The sequence below is a fragment of the Schistocerca gregaria genome, chromosome 10, assembly GCF_023897955.1.
Source record: "Schistocerca gregaria isolate iqSchGreg1 chromosome 10, iqSchGreg1.2, whole genome shotgun sequence".
Lineage (NCBI taxonomy): Eukaryota > Metazoa > Arthropoda > Insecta > Orthoptera > Acrididae > Schistocerca > Schistocerca gregaria.
In genome coordinates, this window is record NC_064929.1 from 82,823,364 (window position 1) to 82,842,804 (window position 19,441).

A 19,441-nucleotide genomic window follows, 5' to 3' on the forward strand; every position below is an offset into this window, starting at 1 on the left:
TACGTCCAATAACCTACACTTCTGGCTACACCAAGAAGAAATGCAGACGATAAGCGGGTATTCGTTGGACAAATATATTATACCAGAACTGAAATGAAATGTTGTGTGACGAGGGCCTCCTGTCGGGTAGACCGTTCGCCTGGTGAAAGTCTTTCGATTTGACGCCACTTCGGCGACTTGAGCGTCGATGGGGATGAAATGATAATGATTAGGACAGCACAACACCCAGTCCCTGAGCGGAGAAAATCTCCTACCCAGCCGGAAATCGAACCCGGGCCCTTTGTATTGACAGTCTGTCGCGCTGACCACTCAGCTACCGGGGGCGGACACATACCAGAACTGACATGTTATTACACTTTCGCCGGCCGGAGTTGCCGAGAGCTTCTAGGCGCTACAGTATGGAGCCGCGCGACCGCTACGGTCGCAGGTTCGAATCCTGCCTCGGGCATGAATGTGTGTGATGTCCTTAGCTTAGTTAGATTTAAGTAGTTCTAAGTTTTAGGGGACTGATGACCTCAGAAGTTAGGTTCCATAGTGCTCAGAGCTATTTGATTACATTTTCACGCAATTTGGGTGCATAGGTCCTGAGATCTGAGCACTATGGGACTTAAATTATGAAGTCATCAGTCCCCTAGAACTTAGAACTACTTAAACTTAACTAACCTACGGACATCACACACATCCATGCTCGAGGCAGGATTCGAACCTACGACCGTAGCGGTCGCGCGGCTCCATACTGTAGCGCCTAGAAGCTCTCCGCCACTCCGGCCTGCCGATCCTTAGAAATCAGTACCCAGAACAACCACCTCTGGCCGTGATAACAGCCTTGATACGCCTGGGCACTGAGTTAAACAGAGCTTGGATGGCTTGTACAGGTACACCTGCCAAAGCAATTTGAACACTATACCACAGTTCACCAAGAGGAGTGACTGGCGTATTGTGACGAGACAGTTGCTCGGCCACCATTGACCAGACGTTTTCAATTGGTGAGAGATATGAAGGATGTGCTGGCCAGGGAAGCAGTTGAATATTTTCTGTATCCAGAAAGGCCCGTACAGGACCTGCAAAATGCGGTCGTGCATTATCCTGCTGAAATGTAGGGTTTCGCGGGGATCGAATGATGGGTAGAGCCACGGGTCGTAACGCAACGTCCAATATTGAAAGTGCAATCAATGAGAACAAGAGGTGATCGAGACGTGTAACCAATGGCACCCCATACCTTTAAGCCGGGTGATACGCCAGTATGGCGACGACGAATACACGCTTCCATGTGCGTTCACCGCGATGTCGCCAAACACGGATGCGACCATCATGATGCTGTAAACAGAACCTGGATTCATCCGAAAAATGACGTTTTGCCATTCGTGCATCCAGGTTCGTCGTCGAGTACACAATCGAGACGTGGCTGCACGATCCGTGACAGTCATGCGGATAAGATGCCTGCCATCTCAACTGCTAGTGATACGAGGCCGTTGGGATCCAGCACGGTGTTCCGTATTACCCTCCCGAACCCACCGATTCCATATTCTGCTATGAGTCATTGGATCTCGACCAACGCGAGCAGCAATGTCGCGATACGATAAACCGCAATCGCGATAGGCTACAATCCGACCTTTATCAAAGTCGGAAACGTGATGGTACGCATTTCTCCTCCTTACACGAGGTATCACAACAACGTTTCACCAGGCAACGCCGGTCCACTGCTGTAGGTGTCGCCACCGGCGCCAACCTTGTGTGATTGCTCTGAAAAGCTAATCATTTGCATATAACAGCATCTTCTTGCTGTCGCTGAAATTTCGCGTCTGTAGCACTTCATCTTTGTGGTGTAGCAATGGCCAGCAATGGCCAGTAGTGTAGTTCTGATTTCTCGTCGGGCCAAAAAGGTAGCGGACGGTATGACCACGTATCCAATTCACAGCATTAGTTATTTTGTGTGGGTTAATGAATGACATCCGGGAATAAACGCGTCAGGAAAGTGATCTGAGCAGGTGTGTGTCAGGTAAGGAAAGTCAACATATGCTGCGTGAGCCTCCAGATGTCAGACGACGGACCACATGAGAATCTATGAGTGTCCGTGTCCTCTACACCACAGCGGACACAAAGTGGTGTGTCAGCGAGGCGGATGCGGTGCAAACGAAACTGGTTGCCCTGTTTGCCATTGACGATGATATACCAGGTGGACTGGACGCTGGTGTCGAGATAACCAGCATGCACCGCTTTCCACACACGACGCCATATGATCTGGGAAAACGTGTGGTCGATGGGGTTGGAGATTCGACACATTTGAAATGTGTTGTGTACAGTCTTTGTCTGGAGTACACGTGAAAGGGGCAAGGACTGCAGGATGTAACGTAATTCAAGAAAGAAGTGCCGAAAGTGATAAAAGTGGGGTGGAATGTCTCATAACGTGACTGGGGCTGACTTGGAGACTGGTGCATATTCATGCAAAAGCAGTTCGGTCAGGTTCGTCGGGCATCGATGCCAGACTTTCGGTTGGGAGCTAACAAAAAGTGCCGTAACTCTGTCTGGTACATGCAATAAGTCCACTGCACCACGCTCCCGCGGGAAGGCAAGGGAGGAATATTGAATAATTAAATAACATCCCAGTACAGACAAAGGATCGCATCGCCATCAACATACTACAAGCGAGAGTAATCGCGAGTGGGAACACTTGTGCCACACGGGGGATGCGTGAGGCGTGGTAAACATTCACATATTGCACACACTGTACAACGTCGAGGCATCTAAGCTGGTGGTCCACAAGGCCAGCCCTGGTCGTTTGGAGGAGAAGTCTACTGTTGGTTGCCGCTGAACGACGGAGGGCATTCATAACATCAATGCCCAAACAGCAGATGCTGGTGGGCACACTTAGAGGAGCGACATATCTGAAACGTCCCCTTAGAAAAATTGTACACGACTGTGCTTAAACTGACACACAGTGCTTTTAGCGCAACGCAATCTGACTTTCAATAATCCCTACAAAAGAATGGCCCTGACTAACAATAACCTATACCTTTCATGAATCACTTACCTCACAAAAATCTTCGTTACTCGAACTACTGCAATACAGCGAGCGCCAATACTGCCAGCTGAATAAGAGATTCAAACTACTGAAGGCACTAACTACTGATAGGCATAGTTAGCAAATCAAAGATTTTGATAGCGAACAAACAATGTATTTACCTTAATAATGTTCAAAAGATCAGTTCATGATATCCAGTATTACAAATTTACTGTCTGTGTCCAGATCATCCGCTCTCAAAGCTCCGCCATCTCTCTCCCCACATCCACCACTGCTGGTGGCTCACCTCCAACTGCGCAACGCTACGCGCTTTAACAGCCAAGTGCCCAACACTACAATAGCGAACAAGAATTCAAACCAGCCACAGACTGCACACAGCACAGTCAGTGATTTTCATACAGAGCGCTACGTGGCGTTACCAGTATAAAAACCTAAACAGGCTACTTACATATCGCTCAAGTAGACCCTCACCAATGAGCATAACCTTATATTTGGAAATGTTAACTGCCCGATGACTCCCCATATGTCGCCACCCAAGTCAGAGATGCAAGAACATCGTCTTCATTGCAGAGGTAGTGGACTACATCGCCAGCATAGGCTATACAACACAAACGGTGCCCATGCAATGTCAGGCCCATCAGGCGTTGGCGAAGCCCCTGGAGTAGGGGCTCTTAATGCCAAAGCTTCCAGTATAGTGGAAAGTGGGAAACCCTGTCGGACCGAGCGCTCGATTGCTAGAGGTGCAGTGAGGCGACCATTACAGAGTATTCATGAAGTCACGCAGCATTATCACTGTTTCTATACGAGCCAGAAAACCCATGTGTAGGAGGACCGATTTCAGAAAGGCATGATCAACAAGGTCAACTGCCTGACTGAAGTCAAGCGATGCTAATGCGCCAGGCAAATGTTGCGAACACACGAGCGCGATCATGTCCTTGTAACGGCAAAGGGCCGTATGGATGTTGTTGTCAATGCCCAGGAAAGTCTGATCAAGGAGAGTGACGTATCTTGCTGCCTTCTTGAGTCATGAGTCCAGCAAATGGGTAAAAATTGAGCAGGGCGATGGGCCGGTAATCACAGATCCGTGATCGCCTATGTGGCTTAGGGACCAGGGGAAGACCGCATCAAGGAGCGTGGCTGGGATCGTCGTTGTGGATGACATCAGTTCGCGACAGATGAATGTCCAAGATGGTATCAAAAGACAGCTAAAACACCTGTAAAATTCGCGGGGGAGGCCGTCAGGCCCTGGGGACCCTGTTGGCAGCTCCCACCTTGATAGCATCTAGGACTTCATCGGAGGTCGCTTGTTCCTGAAGTTCTTGAGCCACATCCTCTGGCATGGTGTTGACAGTGCTGCTGTCTCCTGTATTAGGGTGAGAGGATGTGGGACGGCAGTGTACAGCCAGCGGAAATGAGAATAGAAAGCATGACCAATGGTGCACTGCATAGTGTATCGTCAACCTTCCGCATCAGTGAGATGATGGATGAGAGCTCGGCGACGACTTCAGCGTTCTGTGAGGTGGTGGTACATTGATGGCGTTCTGTGAGGCACGTGGTCACGGGTGCAGTTCTGACAAGGGCCCCTTCCAAGCGTCGTTGCACGAGTGAAGTGATCTGTGCTTTAGCGCGGTGCGCTATTGTCTGATGGACAGTGGGGATGCCATCGAAGTGCAGTCACGAAGCACTGCTCGCTTGCCAAGCTTTGAAGCCTTTACCATATCCCATCAGTGGCCTGTGTAGAGCTGGTTTCGTGCAGGATAGCCACCAGGACAAGGTGGATGTGTATGTGGGGCGACGTCGACGATAGGGAGCCCACGATCCGTCGGCAATCGGGGACAGTCAGGTGGGAAACGTTTAACTTCCACAGGCCATGGCTATGCCACACCTCTTTGCAGGCGAGTACGACATCGCAGATGTAGGTGTCGTGGTCAGAGAAAGCCAGAGGCCATACTTCGGCATGTCGAGTGTCAACAGCAAGTGAACGTGTGAGGTATATAAGGTTGAGGCGACTGGACGGGTGCGTTGTATAATACGTAAAACCTGCGTGGGTGCCATGAATCTTTGTCCATGTGTCAACAAGCTGAAGCCTGTGATGATGACAGAGAAGGCCGCACATGGGGAATGATGTGGGAGTTGGTCATCAGGCCCTTGTGTGGAGTTGAAATCGCCGCCGAGGACCAATTCATCCAGAGGACCCTTGAAAAGCGGCGTTACCTCGTCAGCAAAGAAGGAGTCTCGGTCGCGACGTCGCCTGGAGGCGGATAGCGCATATACACTCCTGGAAATGGAAAAAAGAACACATTGACACCGGTGTGTCAGACCCACCATACTTGCTCCGGACACTGCGAGAGGGCTGTACAAGCAATGATCACACGCACGGCACAGCGGACACACCAGGAACCGCGGTGTTGGCCGTCGAATGGCGCTAGCTGCGCAGCATTTGTGCACCGCCGCCGTCAGTGTCAGCCAGTTTGCCGTGGCATACGGAGCTCCATCGCAGTCTTTAACACTGGTAGCATGCCGCGACAGCGTGGACGTGAACCGTATGTGCAGTTGACGGACTTTGAGCGAGGGCGTATAGTGGGCATGCGGGAGGCCGGGTGGACGTACCGCCGAATTGCTCAACACGTGGGGCGTGAGGTCTCCACAGTACATCGATGTTGTCGCCAATGGTCGGCGGAAGGTGCACGTGCCCGTCGACCTGGGACCGGACCGCAGCGACGCACGGATGCACGCCAAGACCGTAGGATCCTACGCAGTGCCGTAGGGGACCGCACCGCCACTTCCCAGCAAATTAGTGACACTGTTGCTCCTGGGGTATCGGCGAGGACAATTCGCAACCGTCTCCATGAAGCTGGGCTACGGTCCCGCACACCGTTAGGCCGTCTTCCGCTCACGCCCCAACATCGTGCAGCCCGCCTCCAGTTGTGTCGCGACAGGCGTGAATGGAGGGACGAATGGAAACGTGTCGTCTTCAGCGATGAGAGTTGCTTCGGCCTTGGTGCCAATGATGGTCGTATGCGTGTTTGGCGCCGTGCAGGTGAGCGCCACAATCAGGACTGCATACGACCGAGGCACACAGGGCCAACACCCGGCATCATGGTGTGGGGAGCGATCTCCTACACTGGCCGTACACCTCTGGTGATCGTCGAGGGGACACTGAATAGTGCACGGTACATCCAAACCGTCATCGAACCCATCGTTCTACCATTCCTAGACCGGCAAGGGTACTTGCTGTTCCAACAGGACAATGCATGTCCGCATGTATCCCGTCCCACCCAACGTGCTCTAGAAGGTGTAAGTCAACTACCCTGGCCAGCAAGATCTCTGGATCTGTCACCCATTGTGCATGTTTGGGACTGGATGAAGCGTCGTCTCACGCGGTCTGCACGTGCAGCACGAACGCTGGTCCAACTGAGGCGCCAGGTGGAAATGGCATGGCAAGCCGTTCCACAGGACTACATCCAGCATCTCTACGATCGTCTCCATGGGAGAATAGCAGCCTGCATTGCTGCGAAAGGTGGATATACACTGTACTAGTGCCGACATTGTGCATGCTCTGTTGCCTGTGTCTATGTGCCTGTGGTTCTGTCAGTGTGATCATGTGATGTATCTGACCCCAGGAATGTGTCAATGAAGTTTCCTCTTCCTGGGACAAAGAATTCACGGTGTTCTTATTTCAATTTCCAGGAGTGTACACTGAAGATGCAGACGCCGAACAATACCTCTAGCATTAGGAAGGTACACTACATCTTCAGCAGGGAGTCCAGAATGGAGGACGATGACGACTCCACTACCTTTGTCAATGGCATGGGAGATGTGTGCCGCATAGCCAGTGGGGACGTCGAAATCAGCGACGAACATTTGTTGGAGGTGGGCAATGTCGACATCAGCAGCATATATGGTCTCTCGAAACAGTGCCAGTTTGTGGGAAGACCAAATGGTGGCCAGATTCATCATCGCGATGATTGCAGTAGTGTTGTGGGTGTGCTCCCGTCATCGGTACAGATGTTCCGGCAGAGACGTACGGCTGCCGTGTAACATCCGGCGCAGCCAGTTTTCGCTGGCTCTCAGCTTTGTTATTGCTTGCGTCACAACTAATATATGAGGTAAAATATGTTGCTACGAGAAGAGCCCTGAAATACTTTTAGGGATGCTGTGCTGTGACTTTCTCTGGATCATTAATTTTGAACAAAACAGAATATATTATGTTCTTATTATTCTGGACATGGCTTTCTATTAAAGGAACATTGTTTCGTTACTGTAACTCGCTCTGAAGTTCAAATTATCTTCCTTACTTTACAGTTATTGAAAAGGTTACTGAAAATTATTTTGTCACCAATACTGATGTTACAGTACGCAATGTTTGTTCAACATCAAAATTTTGCAGTGGATTTTTTATTAACAGTAAAATACCGGTAAGTACCACGCATAACACGAGAACATGAGACTATTATCAAAGAAAAATATGATTTTACTATAACATTTGCCAGACCAGAACTACGCACAGCAAGATTTCTTTTATGTTATGAAGGTAAATTATCTTTTCGCGCTGTTAATATTATCAGCGGCCAGCGTCTACCTGTAAAACACATCATAAAATCTGCTGCTCTGCCCTGCAATTCCGAAAGCTGAAAGAAATAATTTTAGCTCACTATTATATAGCGTCACAAGCTCATCCTACTCACGTAACTCGAAGAAGACGACGGAGAAATTAATGCTCGGTCACTAATATTAATACTCGTCGTGACATATTCTCAGCTTCGTTTGATGTTTAATAAGTATCGTCTGTGGCGGTTTCAGCACTCGCTGACACAGATATTGTATTTAAAAAAAATTGGTACATAATTATAGACAAGTGTAAAATATAACACATAATGCTTTCTCTTTATTACAAAAAGAGCCTCAAATGATGGATCTCTAAATTTCCTCAGTAGCGATTCACGAAAAGAACGCCTCCTTTCCTCCAGAGAAATCTCACCAGACTTCCTCAAGCATTTCCGTAACGCTCGCGTGATGACCAAACCTAATAGTAACAAATCTAGCAGCCCGCCTCTGAACTGCTTCTATGCCCTCCCTCAATGCGACCTGATAGGGATCCCAAACGCTCGAGCAGTACTCAAGAATAGGTGGTATTAGTGTTTCATAAACGGTCTCCTTTACAGATGAACCACATCTTCCCAAAATTCTACCAACGAACCGAAGACTATCTGCCTTCCCCAGAACTCCATTACATGCTTGTCCCACTTCATATCGCCCTGCAGTGTTACGCCCAAATATTTAATCGACGTGATGTGTCAAGCGCTACACTACTAATGGAGTATTCAGACATTACGGGATTCTTTTCCCTATTCATTTGCATCAATTTACATTTATCTATATTTAGAGTTAGCTGCCATTCTTTACACTCATCACAAATCCTGTCCAAGTCATCTGCAGTCACTCAACGACGACACCTTCCCATACACCACACCACAGCCGCACATTGCTATCCACCCTATCCAAAAGATCATTAATGTAGATAGAAAACAACACCGGACCTTCCACACTTCCCTGGGGCACTCCAGATGATACCCTCACCCCCGATGAACACTCACCATCGAGGACAACGTACTGGGTTCTATTACTCAAGAAGTCTTCGAGCCACTCACATACTTTGGAACCAATCCCATATGCTCGTACCTTAGTTAGGAGCCTGCAGTGGGACACCGAGTTAAACGCTTTCCGGAAGTCAAGGAATATGGCATCCGTCTGATCGTCTATGTTTCGTAAGACATCATGGGAAAAAAGGGTGAGTTGCGTTTCGCAGGAGCGAGGGTCGGAAAGCTTCGATGACCGCGTCTTGCGGTAGTTCGAAAGAGAGCTCAAAGACCAGAATTGTACGAAGACCGAAATCAGCGTGATCTGCCGTCACCTCTCCAATATGCCATTCAGAATCCTTGAACTTGAGTCCGTGTGCGTGCTGTCGAACTGCCTCAGCACGTGTGTCCTCCGTCGTCATTTCAATATAGACGATACTGCCAGTGATAGAGAAGTGAATACCTACCTGGGGGGTCTAGACGTAGCTCTTCGCGAATGAATTGTTCAGTTTCATAAGCGCGTGGGCGTGCAAGTTCGGCTTGCAGCCGGTCGTCGTTCAATACTTTGCACGATATTTCAACTGGGCACCTGCCAGCCATCTTCAGGTGAGCCGTCGCAGACTGGCGAAAACGTCCTCCGTTCCGCAGTATATACCGTACTGTAACAATTCTGCGCATGCGTGGAAAAGTTGATAGATGAACCAGACTGCCCGCCGGCAGCGCCCTCGCTGGTGGAATAGCGGAACTCAGTCGCCCTCTGCGCTGCTGTTTGCCACGGCCGTCGACGCACTCTGTCGTCTTCGATTTGATGAAATGGTGGAGATGGGATTCCGTGCACTGTCCAGCTGGTAGCCGCTGTCACGGTTTAACAGATTTTCCGCCAGTCGCATTTCTACGGATTCTTTAATAATGGTGTCCCAGAAAGACGTTGCTGTGGACAGAATCATTGTTTTCTCATACTCCATTGAATGCCCAGTAGAAATGCAATGTTCAGCAATAGCGGACTTGCTTGGCTGCAAAAGGCGGGTGTAACGTCGATGTTCAGTGCACCGTTCTTTCACGGTGCGCGTGGTTTGACCCGTGTAAGCCATACCACATTGGGACGGTATCTTGTAAATTCCGGCCTTTCGTAGTAACAGATTGTCCTTAACTGATCCCACAAGGTCCGCAATCTTCGATGGTGGGCGGAAAACCACTCTTACCTGAAATTTTCGGAGGATTCTTGGTATTTTAAACGAAGTGTTGCCAACGAAAGGAAGAAAAGCTAAAGATTCTTCCGGCATGTTCTCCTCTTTATTCACTTCCTGCTTCTTAGTTTTAACTTTTAGTGCCCTGTTAATCTGCCGGATGGAATACCCATTTTCGCTGAATATTGTCTTTAGATGGGCGAGTTCTTGAGGTAAGCTATATACATCTGAGACAGTATGAGCTCTATGAACAAGTGTTTTAAGCAAACTCATGGTTTGGGTGATGGCAACTCGATGCTTGCAGGTACAAATCAGTATGAGTCCGGTAAACTGAATGCCCTAGAGAACCATCATTCTTCCTTCGAACCAGGACATCCAAGAAAGGCAAACAACCAACTTTCTCTGTTTCCATGGTGAACAGGATGTTGCTATGAATGGAGTTGAGGTGATGTAGAAACTCCTTCAATTTATCTTCTCCATGAGGCCACACTTTCATCCACATACCGCCAAAAAACTGTTGGCTTCAGGGCAGCTAATTCAAGCGCTCTCTCTTCAAAATCCTCCATAAAAAGGTTGGCCACCAAAGGAGACAGGGAGCTACCCATGGCGACACCGTCAGTCTGTTCAAAATATTCTTGATTAAACATAAAATAAGTTGAGGAAAGTGCGTGCCTGAACAAAGCAGTGATATCAACAGGAAACATGTTACCAATCAGTGTCAAAGAATCTGCAAGAGGGACTTTTGTAAGAAGTGAGGCCACATCAAGACTTACTAGAAGGTCTACACTGCTAAGACGAAGAGCCCCCAGTCTATTGATAAAATCAGCTGAGTTACGTATGTGATGTGAGCACTTGCCTACGGAAGTTACTTTAAGTGTCGCTCGGCGGTAACAATGCGCCATGGGGTGCAGTAGTAATCGACGCTACACAACACGAAATACCGCGACGCGGAAGTAAACAACTGCGGTAGGCTGCCCGGCGTGCAGAGCCGGTCCGTGACCGAGCATGGCCGAAATTCGACTATTTTTATTTAACTTAAACTAACTTACGCTAAGGACGACACACACACACACACACACACACACACACACACACACACACACAAAATCACACGCATGCCCAAGGGAGGACTCGAACCTCCGAAGGGGGGAGCCGTGTGAACCGTGACAAGACACCTAAGACCGCGCGGTTACCCGGCGCGGCCTTTCTAAAATAAACGTCGTTAATCCGCCTGGCGGATTCGACCCGGGGCTGGCGCGCCTACCCCAGACCAGGAAGCAGCGCGTTGCCGCTTTCGGCTAACCTGCCAGTTCGTATCACATACTTTGATACTCGCGAAGTGACTTGTCGAAACCTGTAACGTACTACACGTTGACATAAATTTGGCCATAAGCAAGATTTCGCAGTATAGGTAACGGAAAAAAAATCAGGAAATAGTTTGTCTGTAATTATATAATGTTGTTGTTGTCTTCAGTCCTGAGACTGGTTTTATGCAGCTCTCCATGCAACCCTATCCTGTGCAAACTTCTTCATCTCCCAGTACCACCTGCAACCTACATCCTTCTGAATCTGCTTAGTGTATTCATCTCTTGCTCTCCCTCTACGATTTTTACCCTCCACGCTGCCCTCCAATGCTAACTTTGTGATCCCTTGAAGCCTCAGAACATGTCCTACCAACCGATCCCTTCTTCTAGTCAAGTTGTGCCACAAGCTTCTCTTCTCTCCAATCCGATTCAATACCTCCTCATTAGCTAGGTGATCTACCCGCCTAATCTTCAGCATTCTTCTGTAGCACCACATTTCGGAAGCTTCTGTTCTCTTCTTGTCCAAACTACTTATCGTCCATGCTTCACTTCCATACATGGCTACACTCCATACAAATACTTTCAGAAACGACTTCCTGACACTTAAATCTATGCTCGATATTAACAAATTTATCTTCTTCAGAAACGCTTTTCTTGCCATTGCCAGTCTACATTTTATATCCTCTCTACTTCGACCATCATCAGTTATTTTGCTCCCCAAATAGCAAAACTCCTTTACTACTTTAAGTCTCTCATTTCCTAATCTAATTCCCTCAATCCCCGGACTTAATTCGACTACATTCCATTCATCTTATACCTTCCTTTCAAGACACTGTACGTTCCGTTCACCTGCTCTTTCAAGTCCTTTGCTGTCTCTGACAGAATTACTATGTCATCGGCGAATCTCAACGTTTTTATTTCTTCTCAATGGATTTTAATACCTACACCGAATTTTATTTTATTTTTTTTTTTTTTTTTGTTTCCTTTACTGCTTGCTCAATATACAGATTGAATAACATCGGGGAGAGGCTACAACCCTGTCTCACTCCCTTCCCAACCGCTGCTTCCCTTTCATCTGTCTCGACTCTTATAACTGCCACCTGGTTTCTGTACGAATTGTAAATAACCTTTCGCTCGCTGTATTTTACCCCAGCCACTTTCAGAATTTGAAAGAGAGTATTCCAGTCAACATTGTCAAAAGCTTTCTCTAAGTCTACAATTGCTAGAAACGTAGGTTTGCTCTCCTTAATCTTTCTTCTGAGATAAGTCGTAGGGTCAGTATTGCCTCACGTGTTCCAATATTTCTACGAAGTCCAAACTGATCTTCCTCGAGGTGGGCTTCTACTAGTTTTTCCATTCGTCTGTAAAGAATTCGCGTTAGTATTTTGCAGCTGTGACTTAGCAAACTGATAGTTCGGCAATTTTCACATCTGTCAACACCTGCTTTCTTTGGGATTGGAATTATTATATTCTTCTTGAAGTCTGAGGGTATTTGACCTGTCACATACATCTTCCTCACCAGATGGTAGAGTTTTGTCAGGACTGGCTCTCCCAAGGCCGTCAGTAGTTCTAATGGAATGTTGTCTACTCCGGGGGCCTTGTTTCGACTCAGGTCTTTCAGTGCTCTGTCAAACTCTTCACGCAGTATCGTATCTCCCATTTCGTCTTCATCTACATCCTCTTCCATTTCCATGATATTGTACTCAAGTACATCGTCCTTGTATAGACCCTCTATGTACTCCTTCCACCTTTCTGCTTTCCCCTCTTTGCTTAGAACTGGGTTTCCATCTGAGCTCTTGATATTCATACAAGTGGTTCTCTTTTCTCCAAACGTCTCTTTAATTTTCCTGCAGGCAGTATCTATCTTACCCCTAGTGAGATAAGCCTCTAAATCCTTACATTTGTCCTCTAGCCGTCCCTGCTTAACCATTTTGCACTTCCTGTCGATCTCATTTTTGAGAAGTTTGTATTCCTTGTTGACTGCTTCATTTACTGCATTTTTATATTTTCTCCTTTCATCAATTATATTCAATATTTCTACTGTTACCCAAGGATTTCTACTAGCCCTCGTCTTTTTACCTACTTGATCCTCTGCTGCCTTCACTACTTCATCTCTCAGAGCTACCCATTCTTCTTCTACTGTATTTCTTTCCCCCATTTGTGACAGTTATATAATACGAAAAAAAATTTCTTTTGTTATATGACTGCATTTATAATTGCGTAGGCTTCGGCGGCCAGAGTCAGTCGACATAAAAGTTTTCTGGGTATAGTACCGCGTCATAATGTAAAAACTACTGCTGGTGGATAAAAACCATGTTTCGGCCACGACTGCAGCGGTCTTCTTCTGGGTGTAATGGTGCGTTTTAGCTACGCAGTGTCCTTTATATTTTGTTGTTAGTGTTCACTGTGCATGCCATTACGTCATAATAAAGTTCCCTGTCCTTCTTCCGTGAGTGATCAATTAAGCTACCTTTTTAAAGGTAGTTAGTTTAATTGTTCACTTAAGGAAGAAGGAGAGGGAACTTATTTTGATAGCTTATTGCGGTGGACGGAGAACGTGGCCTCTGTTGTCTATTGGCTCTTGTGTTATGTACCATGATCGGTGGTCACCGTCGAATGAGAAGTTGGCTGCTGTTTACCAACTGCTGGACGTCGGCAGCTACTCGCCGGTGGCGCTCGTACCTCGTGTTGACAGCTCGGTCTGTTGGGCTCTGATTGCTGGCAGCCGAGATGGGGCAAGCCTGAGCCCATCCTCCCTGTTCATGTTGTTAGGGCGTTTCAGTATTTAGATGGTCTCTCTGATTTTGAGTTTCGTCATAATTGGGTGCTTGGCCAACACACAGGCTTCGCCGGATTTTATTTCTTTTCCGCAGTCTTGCTGGTGTTCTGCCACTGCATATTTGTTGTGTTGCCCTAGACGGATACAGCGCTCGTGTTCCCGAGTGCACGTTGCTACTGGCCTACCAGTCTCGCCGATGTGCGCCTCTCCACATTCGCATTCCGCCTTGTAAACGCCTGCAGTGTGTAAAGCATTCACCTTGTCCAGAAGAAGGCCGCTGCAATCGTGGCCGAAACGTTGGTTTTTCTCCAGCAGCAGTAGTTTTATACATCATGACGCGGTACCATACCCAGAAAACTTTTACATATTCAGGCATTTATGTCACATATTTTGCTACTTGCAAACTCACTCGTCGAACTCCATAGGGTACACTTCCTGTTGACCTAAAGTCATGAAAGTTGCCGAGAAGCAACGTTCCACAGTACAAGTAGAGGAAAAAGAATCAGTAAATTTAAAACTTTGAACATAGCTGCTAAGGTTCAGTGACCATGTCAGAGTTATATTGTAACAAATAAGCCCTCGGTCACAAATATTAAGTAAAAAATTGACCTGGTTTCGACGTTACTATGAGCGTCATCTTCAGAATTAGACTAACTGTACTAAAAACAAGAAAAAAAGACTCTGTGCACTATGGGACTTCTCAGGTCATCAGTTCCCTAGAACTTTAAACTACTTAACCTAACTAAACTAACTACATCACACACATCCATGCCCGAGGCAGGCTTCCAACCTGCGACTGTTGCGGTCGCACGGTTGCAGACTGTAGCGCCTAGAACCGCTTCGCCACAGAACGAGCAGCCCGTAGCGTCTCGCCATCTGACAACTGTTCATGACGTCGCCTTTCCGACTGAGATCTTTTTTAACATGTCACTCGTAAGTACTGCATCTTTTCGAGTCAGCACAAACTTTAATTTTATTAATGTACTATATACATAATGTTTTAGTCTAATTCTGAAGACGACGCTCATAGTAGCGTCGAAACCAGGTCAATTATTTACTTAATATTTGCGACCGAGGGCTCATTTGTTGCAATATAATCAGTAAATTGTTAATTTGTAATTATATCATACTAAAAAAAATATTCCGTCATTTGTTGTCCTATTTCGAACATGAAATAAAAACATTCTTTACAGTCTTGTCAGCATCAGTACTGATAACAGGCATAAATAGTAAAGAATTTCGATTCCTGGAATGGATGAACTGTCTATATCAATAATTAAATTAGTACGCAACCCTCGCAGTACGAATCTTTATTTTTTTTTAAATAGATCATGACAGCAGATAAAATAAACATGTTGGAAACACCAACTTAAAGAAAAATAAAACACTGTTAAACGACAACACTATACAAAAAATTGTGAAATAACAGCATGTAAACAAATATTACAGAGCACGATGTCTTTCTTTGGGAAGAGGCGATACGCTTCTTGGGACAGCGTATGCGGGGAGATAATGGCTGCAGCGTCTCTTTCTTTCCTCGATACTCCTCTGGATCGACTTCAAGAACACAGCGACGAGGCCGAATGATCGACAGTCGCAAAAATTACGACCGCGACTGCAGCGCTCGTTGCTGCCACAGCAAGAAGCGCGCACAGCGGAGCCTCGCGCTAGCGCCCCTCGCAGCAGACGCCAGAACTACGTGCGCTCGGCCGGCTCCGCGCTGCGCTGACGGATCAGTGGCGACCGGGCGCAGGTGGAAGAAGCTGACCGCCCGCTCCCTATTTCCGTCGGTGCGCGGTGCTGCAGGCGCACACACCCCCGTCTGTTCCCAAGCGCGACAGGATGCGCCCGTCCCTGCTCTAGGAGACCGCGTCGCGTCTACACCAGTTACCCCGTCGCCTCGACAGCGCGCATCCCGTCTGCACACGGAATTTCCGTCACCTTTCCCCGTTTGACACCTTTTCCGCCGATTCTCAGCCATGTCGAAGCCGGAGAAGCTGATCATCATGTCGTCCGACGAGGAGGAAGTGGACGAGTAAGTACTGCCCCTGGCCGTACCTGTTTTGTTTGCCGCCTTTGCTTTCAGATCGCAGAGCGTTTCGGCGCTCCCGCCCCCATGGAAACGACGGTATCGACCCAGCAGAAACAAGCGGAAATTACTCAGCCTTCGTCCAAAGAGGAATCAGGAATATTGATATCTCGCAGTGGATCGTGTGAATTCGGATTCCGAAGTATGAGAAAGAAAAGAAGGATATCGTTGCTCCTGTGAGGTGGGCGGGGCTTACACTTTGTGTGTGTGTGTGTGTGTGTGTGTGTGTGTGTGTGTAAATACGTGCCCGCATTTTGAAGTGGCGGACATCTGTAACTCTAACTTAAAACCGGCTGAACGTCTTTTTTTTGTAAATTACTCTACTTGCACTTTCAAGCAACCAACGTTTTATGGATTGTGTGTCACATTCTGTTGATTAATAGCTGAGTTCCGTGGTTGTTCAGCCGTTTCACCCAACCTCGCTGTTAGACAGGAAGAGCGATTGAAGTTAACATCGCGTAGACGACGAAGTCATTAGAGTTGAGTCAGAAGTTCGGATAGCGGAGAGAAATCGGTCCCTTTGAAAGCAATCATTCCAGCACTCGCCTTACAAATTTTAGTGAAACCTTGAAAAACCTAAAAATAATTGACTGCGCGAGAATTCGAACCGCGGAGCCAGTGACTTACCACTGCTCCACATCGCTTGGTTATTGATTTCAAAAAGGAATTACATCTGCTTATAGTCTAAAAGCAAGCTGACTTTATCCACACGTTTCCAAAAAGAGTACTTGACGCTTCTTTTCTATGTAGTAAGTCATAAGCATACCATGTTCGGCTGAAATTGTTGGAAGCGTTCCAGACTTATTCTTTGCTTTTCACGCTCCCTACTGCCACACCCACTCCCACGAATTAAATGCCGTGATTTACCAAGAAACGTAGCCGCAAAACTATAGACTCGGCATGCATTCTTTTTCCTAGACAGTAAGCTGTATATGTACTAAGTTGGTTGACATTTTTCGATGGATTTGGCAATTATTGTGTTTTGTTCCGTAACACACAGATGTTTGTTAACAAAGTACGACTAAATGGGATTGCGGACGAGATTTGTTACCCGATTGAGGATTTCTTGGTATGGGTGATGCAGCATATTTTCTCGTATGGAGAATCGTTGACAGAAATGGAAGACACTTTAGTCGTGTCCTAAGGGAGTGTGTTGTCGCCGTTGTTCTTATTAATCACATGGCAGTCAATATTAATTACTAACAACAGACTTTTTCCAAATGATATTTATCTCTATATACCAAATGACATGTTTTGACTGATTCAGTCTCTCATCATCGCCCACCCCAAACTGCTGAGGGAAGAAACTTAAGATTTCGGAAGGGTATTGAACTTGTTTTGTAAGATTTTTCGAAATTCCACCAGTAAGGGGGTGAAATAGGGGATAAAGATTTTTCGAAAATATGTTGCTATTGAGGCAATTTTGAAGTTCGAACTATGGAAAATGGTATTTGGTTTTTTGGCCAGAAAAGAAAATACGTGTTTCAGTGTCTTTGGAGAAAAACTACGTCTATAAAAACTGGTATTTGACTTCTCGTTTATAAATTTAAAAAATACATGTTTCAGAGTTTTTTGCAAATTCAACCCGTAAGGGAGTGAAATAAACGATAAACAGAGTTATGAAAGCAGAATCGCTTTTTGGTCAGAAGTGCGTTCGGAAAAGAGGAAGTTCTATGCGCTTAATTAGTGTGAAAAATTTAGAAGATGCAATTTGTAAATTGAATCAAAGGAATCTGTTCAACAGTCACCGCGACAAATCGGCTTTTTTAGGAAGTGCTTAGAAAAAGAAACGGATCTTTAATACGCTGATTTTTCAGTACGTCTAACATCTAAAGTAGTAACTGTAAAGTCAAGAAAATTAATTATTTTGCGTAAAGAAAACTTATGTTAAAGTGACACGTTCCACATCATTACGAAATGTCGTATTCATTATCTATGTAACAAGGATTGATGTATGTATATATAGCTCCAAAATAATTATTGTTGAATAATACGGAAACTAATTATTACTGATGACAAAACGGGTGACATATTTAAATGCTATTCCATGTACAGGAATATCCGTTTGAGATGAGAGAATTCAGTACCAGCTGGAAGACTGGTTCTATTAATTACGGAAGCACTTATCCAGTTTGTCTCTTTTAACTCGCTGTATGAAAGTAAATTAAATCCATTGTAACGTTTTAATTGTGCAAATCCGCGTAAAGGATCACTAACTCTTTCACAGTGCACACGAGCAACAGGGATAACAACATACTAATTTGATTAAAGAAAAACAAAAAAGGTATGCACAGACCACACATCTACGCAAGTGAAGCAGCGGACGCTAACCTAGTCTATAGAAACGTACTAGCTGAGAACAGCTGCCCAAATATCCAGTCGGATCTAGGTAAGAATTGCACACAGTGCTCTGTGACATTCCTCAGAGTTTTTATCATTTATTTGATCAGTTAACATTTTGCAACAAGGTTTTATCATCAGGAGCACCGTGTGAGAAGTAGTGCAAAGGTTGGCGATTTGGTCCTGAGACTAAGACACCAGTGAGTCACAGCCTGGTTTCGGTCGACTCACAAATACCTGCGTGTAAGGAGGTCTGTAGGGATACGAAATGGAACACTCAGCTAGGCTCAACCGCAGGTAAAACAGGCTGCACGCCTCTCTGCTGGAAAAATGCGGTTGGTCTGCAACCCATGTCGCTAACACTTCACTCGAACGTGCCGTCTTATGATCTTGCTCTCATGAGTGTGGACCCCGTACCAAATAGGTGTAACAAGGAACTCTGAATACGTACAAAGGAGGACAGCACAGGTTGTCACAGCTTCGACTCACGGGAAAGTATAGCACACACGTTGAAGATGGTGAATTTTCTCACGAAAGCCTATGTACAAATCCTCGAGAACTAGAACTAAATGCAGAATCTAGAAACATTCTTCAACCTTGAATGTTTCAGTGACCACAAAGGCAAGGTTAGATTAACAGAGGCATTTAAATAATCATTCTTCTCGCGCTCCGTGCGCGACCGGAGAATGCAGAAAGTTGTACTTAATAGCTCAACCAATGTAGTCTGAGAATATCTAATATACACTATCGGGAAAAAAATTAATGCCCACCTCTAGAGCTTTTCAATGAACTCGAGCTTTATTGTAGCAACAGCTCATATGGAGTATGTGAACTGATTACAGTTCAATAGCACAAGCGGTTACGAGGTACCAGGAATTGACAAAAGCTGAAACACCCATGTTCGCATGTGGTACAGCGTCAAATGGTTCAAATGGCTCTATGGGACTTAACATCTGTGGTCATCAGTCCCCTAGAACTTAGAACTACTTAAACCTAACTAACCTAAGAACATCACACACATCCATGCCCGAGGCAGGATTCGAACCTGCGACCGTAGCAGCAGCGCGGTTCCGGACTGAAGCTTCTAGAACCGCTCGGCCACAGCGGCCGGCCGGTACAGCTTTCATGGGCAGCAATGCAG

General features: G+C 46.4%; 1 protein-coding gene across 1 annotated transcript in view; it reads left to right on the top strand.

Moving 5' to 3' along the window:
• The first annotated feature begins 15,605 nt into the window (after positions 1-15,605).
• Positions 15,606-19,441, top strand: part of LOC126293741 (uridine phosphorylase 1) — a 424,249-nt gene continuing 420,413 nt past the window's right edge. The window contains exon 1 of the mRNA XM_049987094.1: positions 15,606-15,906. Coding sequence (XP_049843051.1) covers positions 15,851-15,906 — 56 coding nt within the window. The 5' untranslated portion in view covers positions 15,606-15,850. The remainder of the gene's footprint in view (positions 15,907-19,441) is intronic.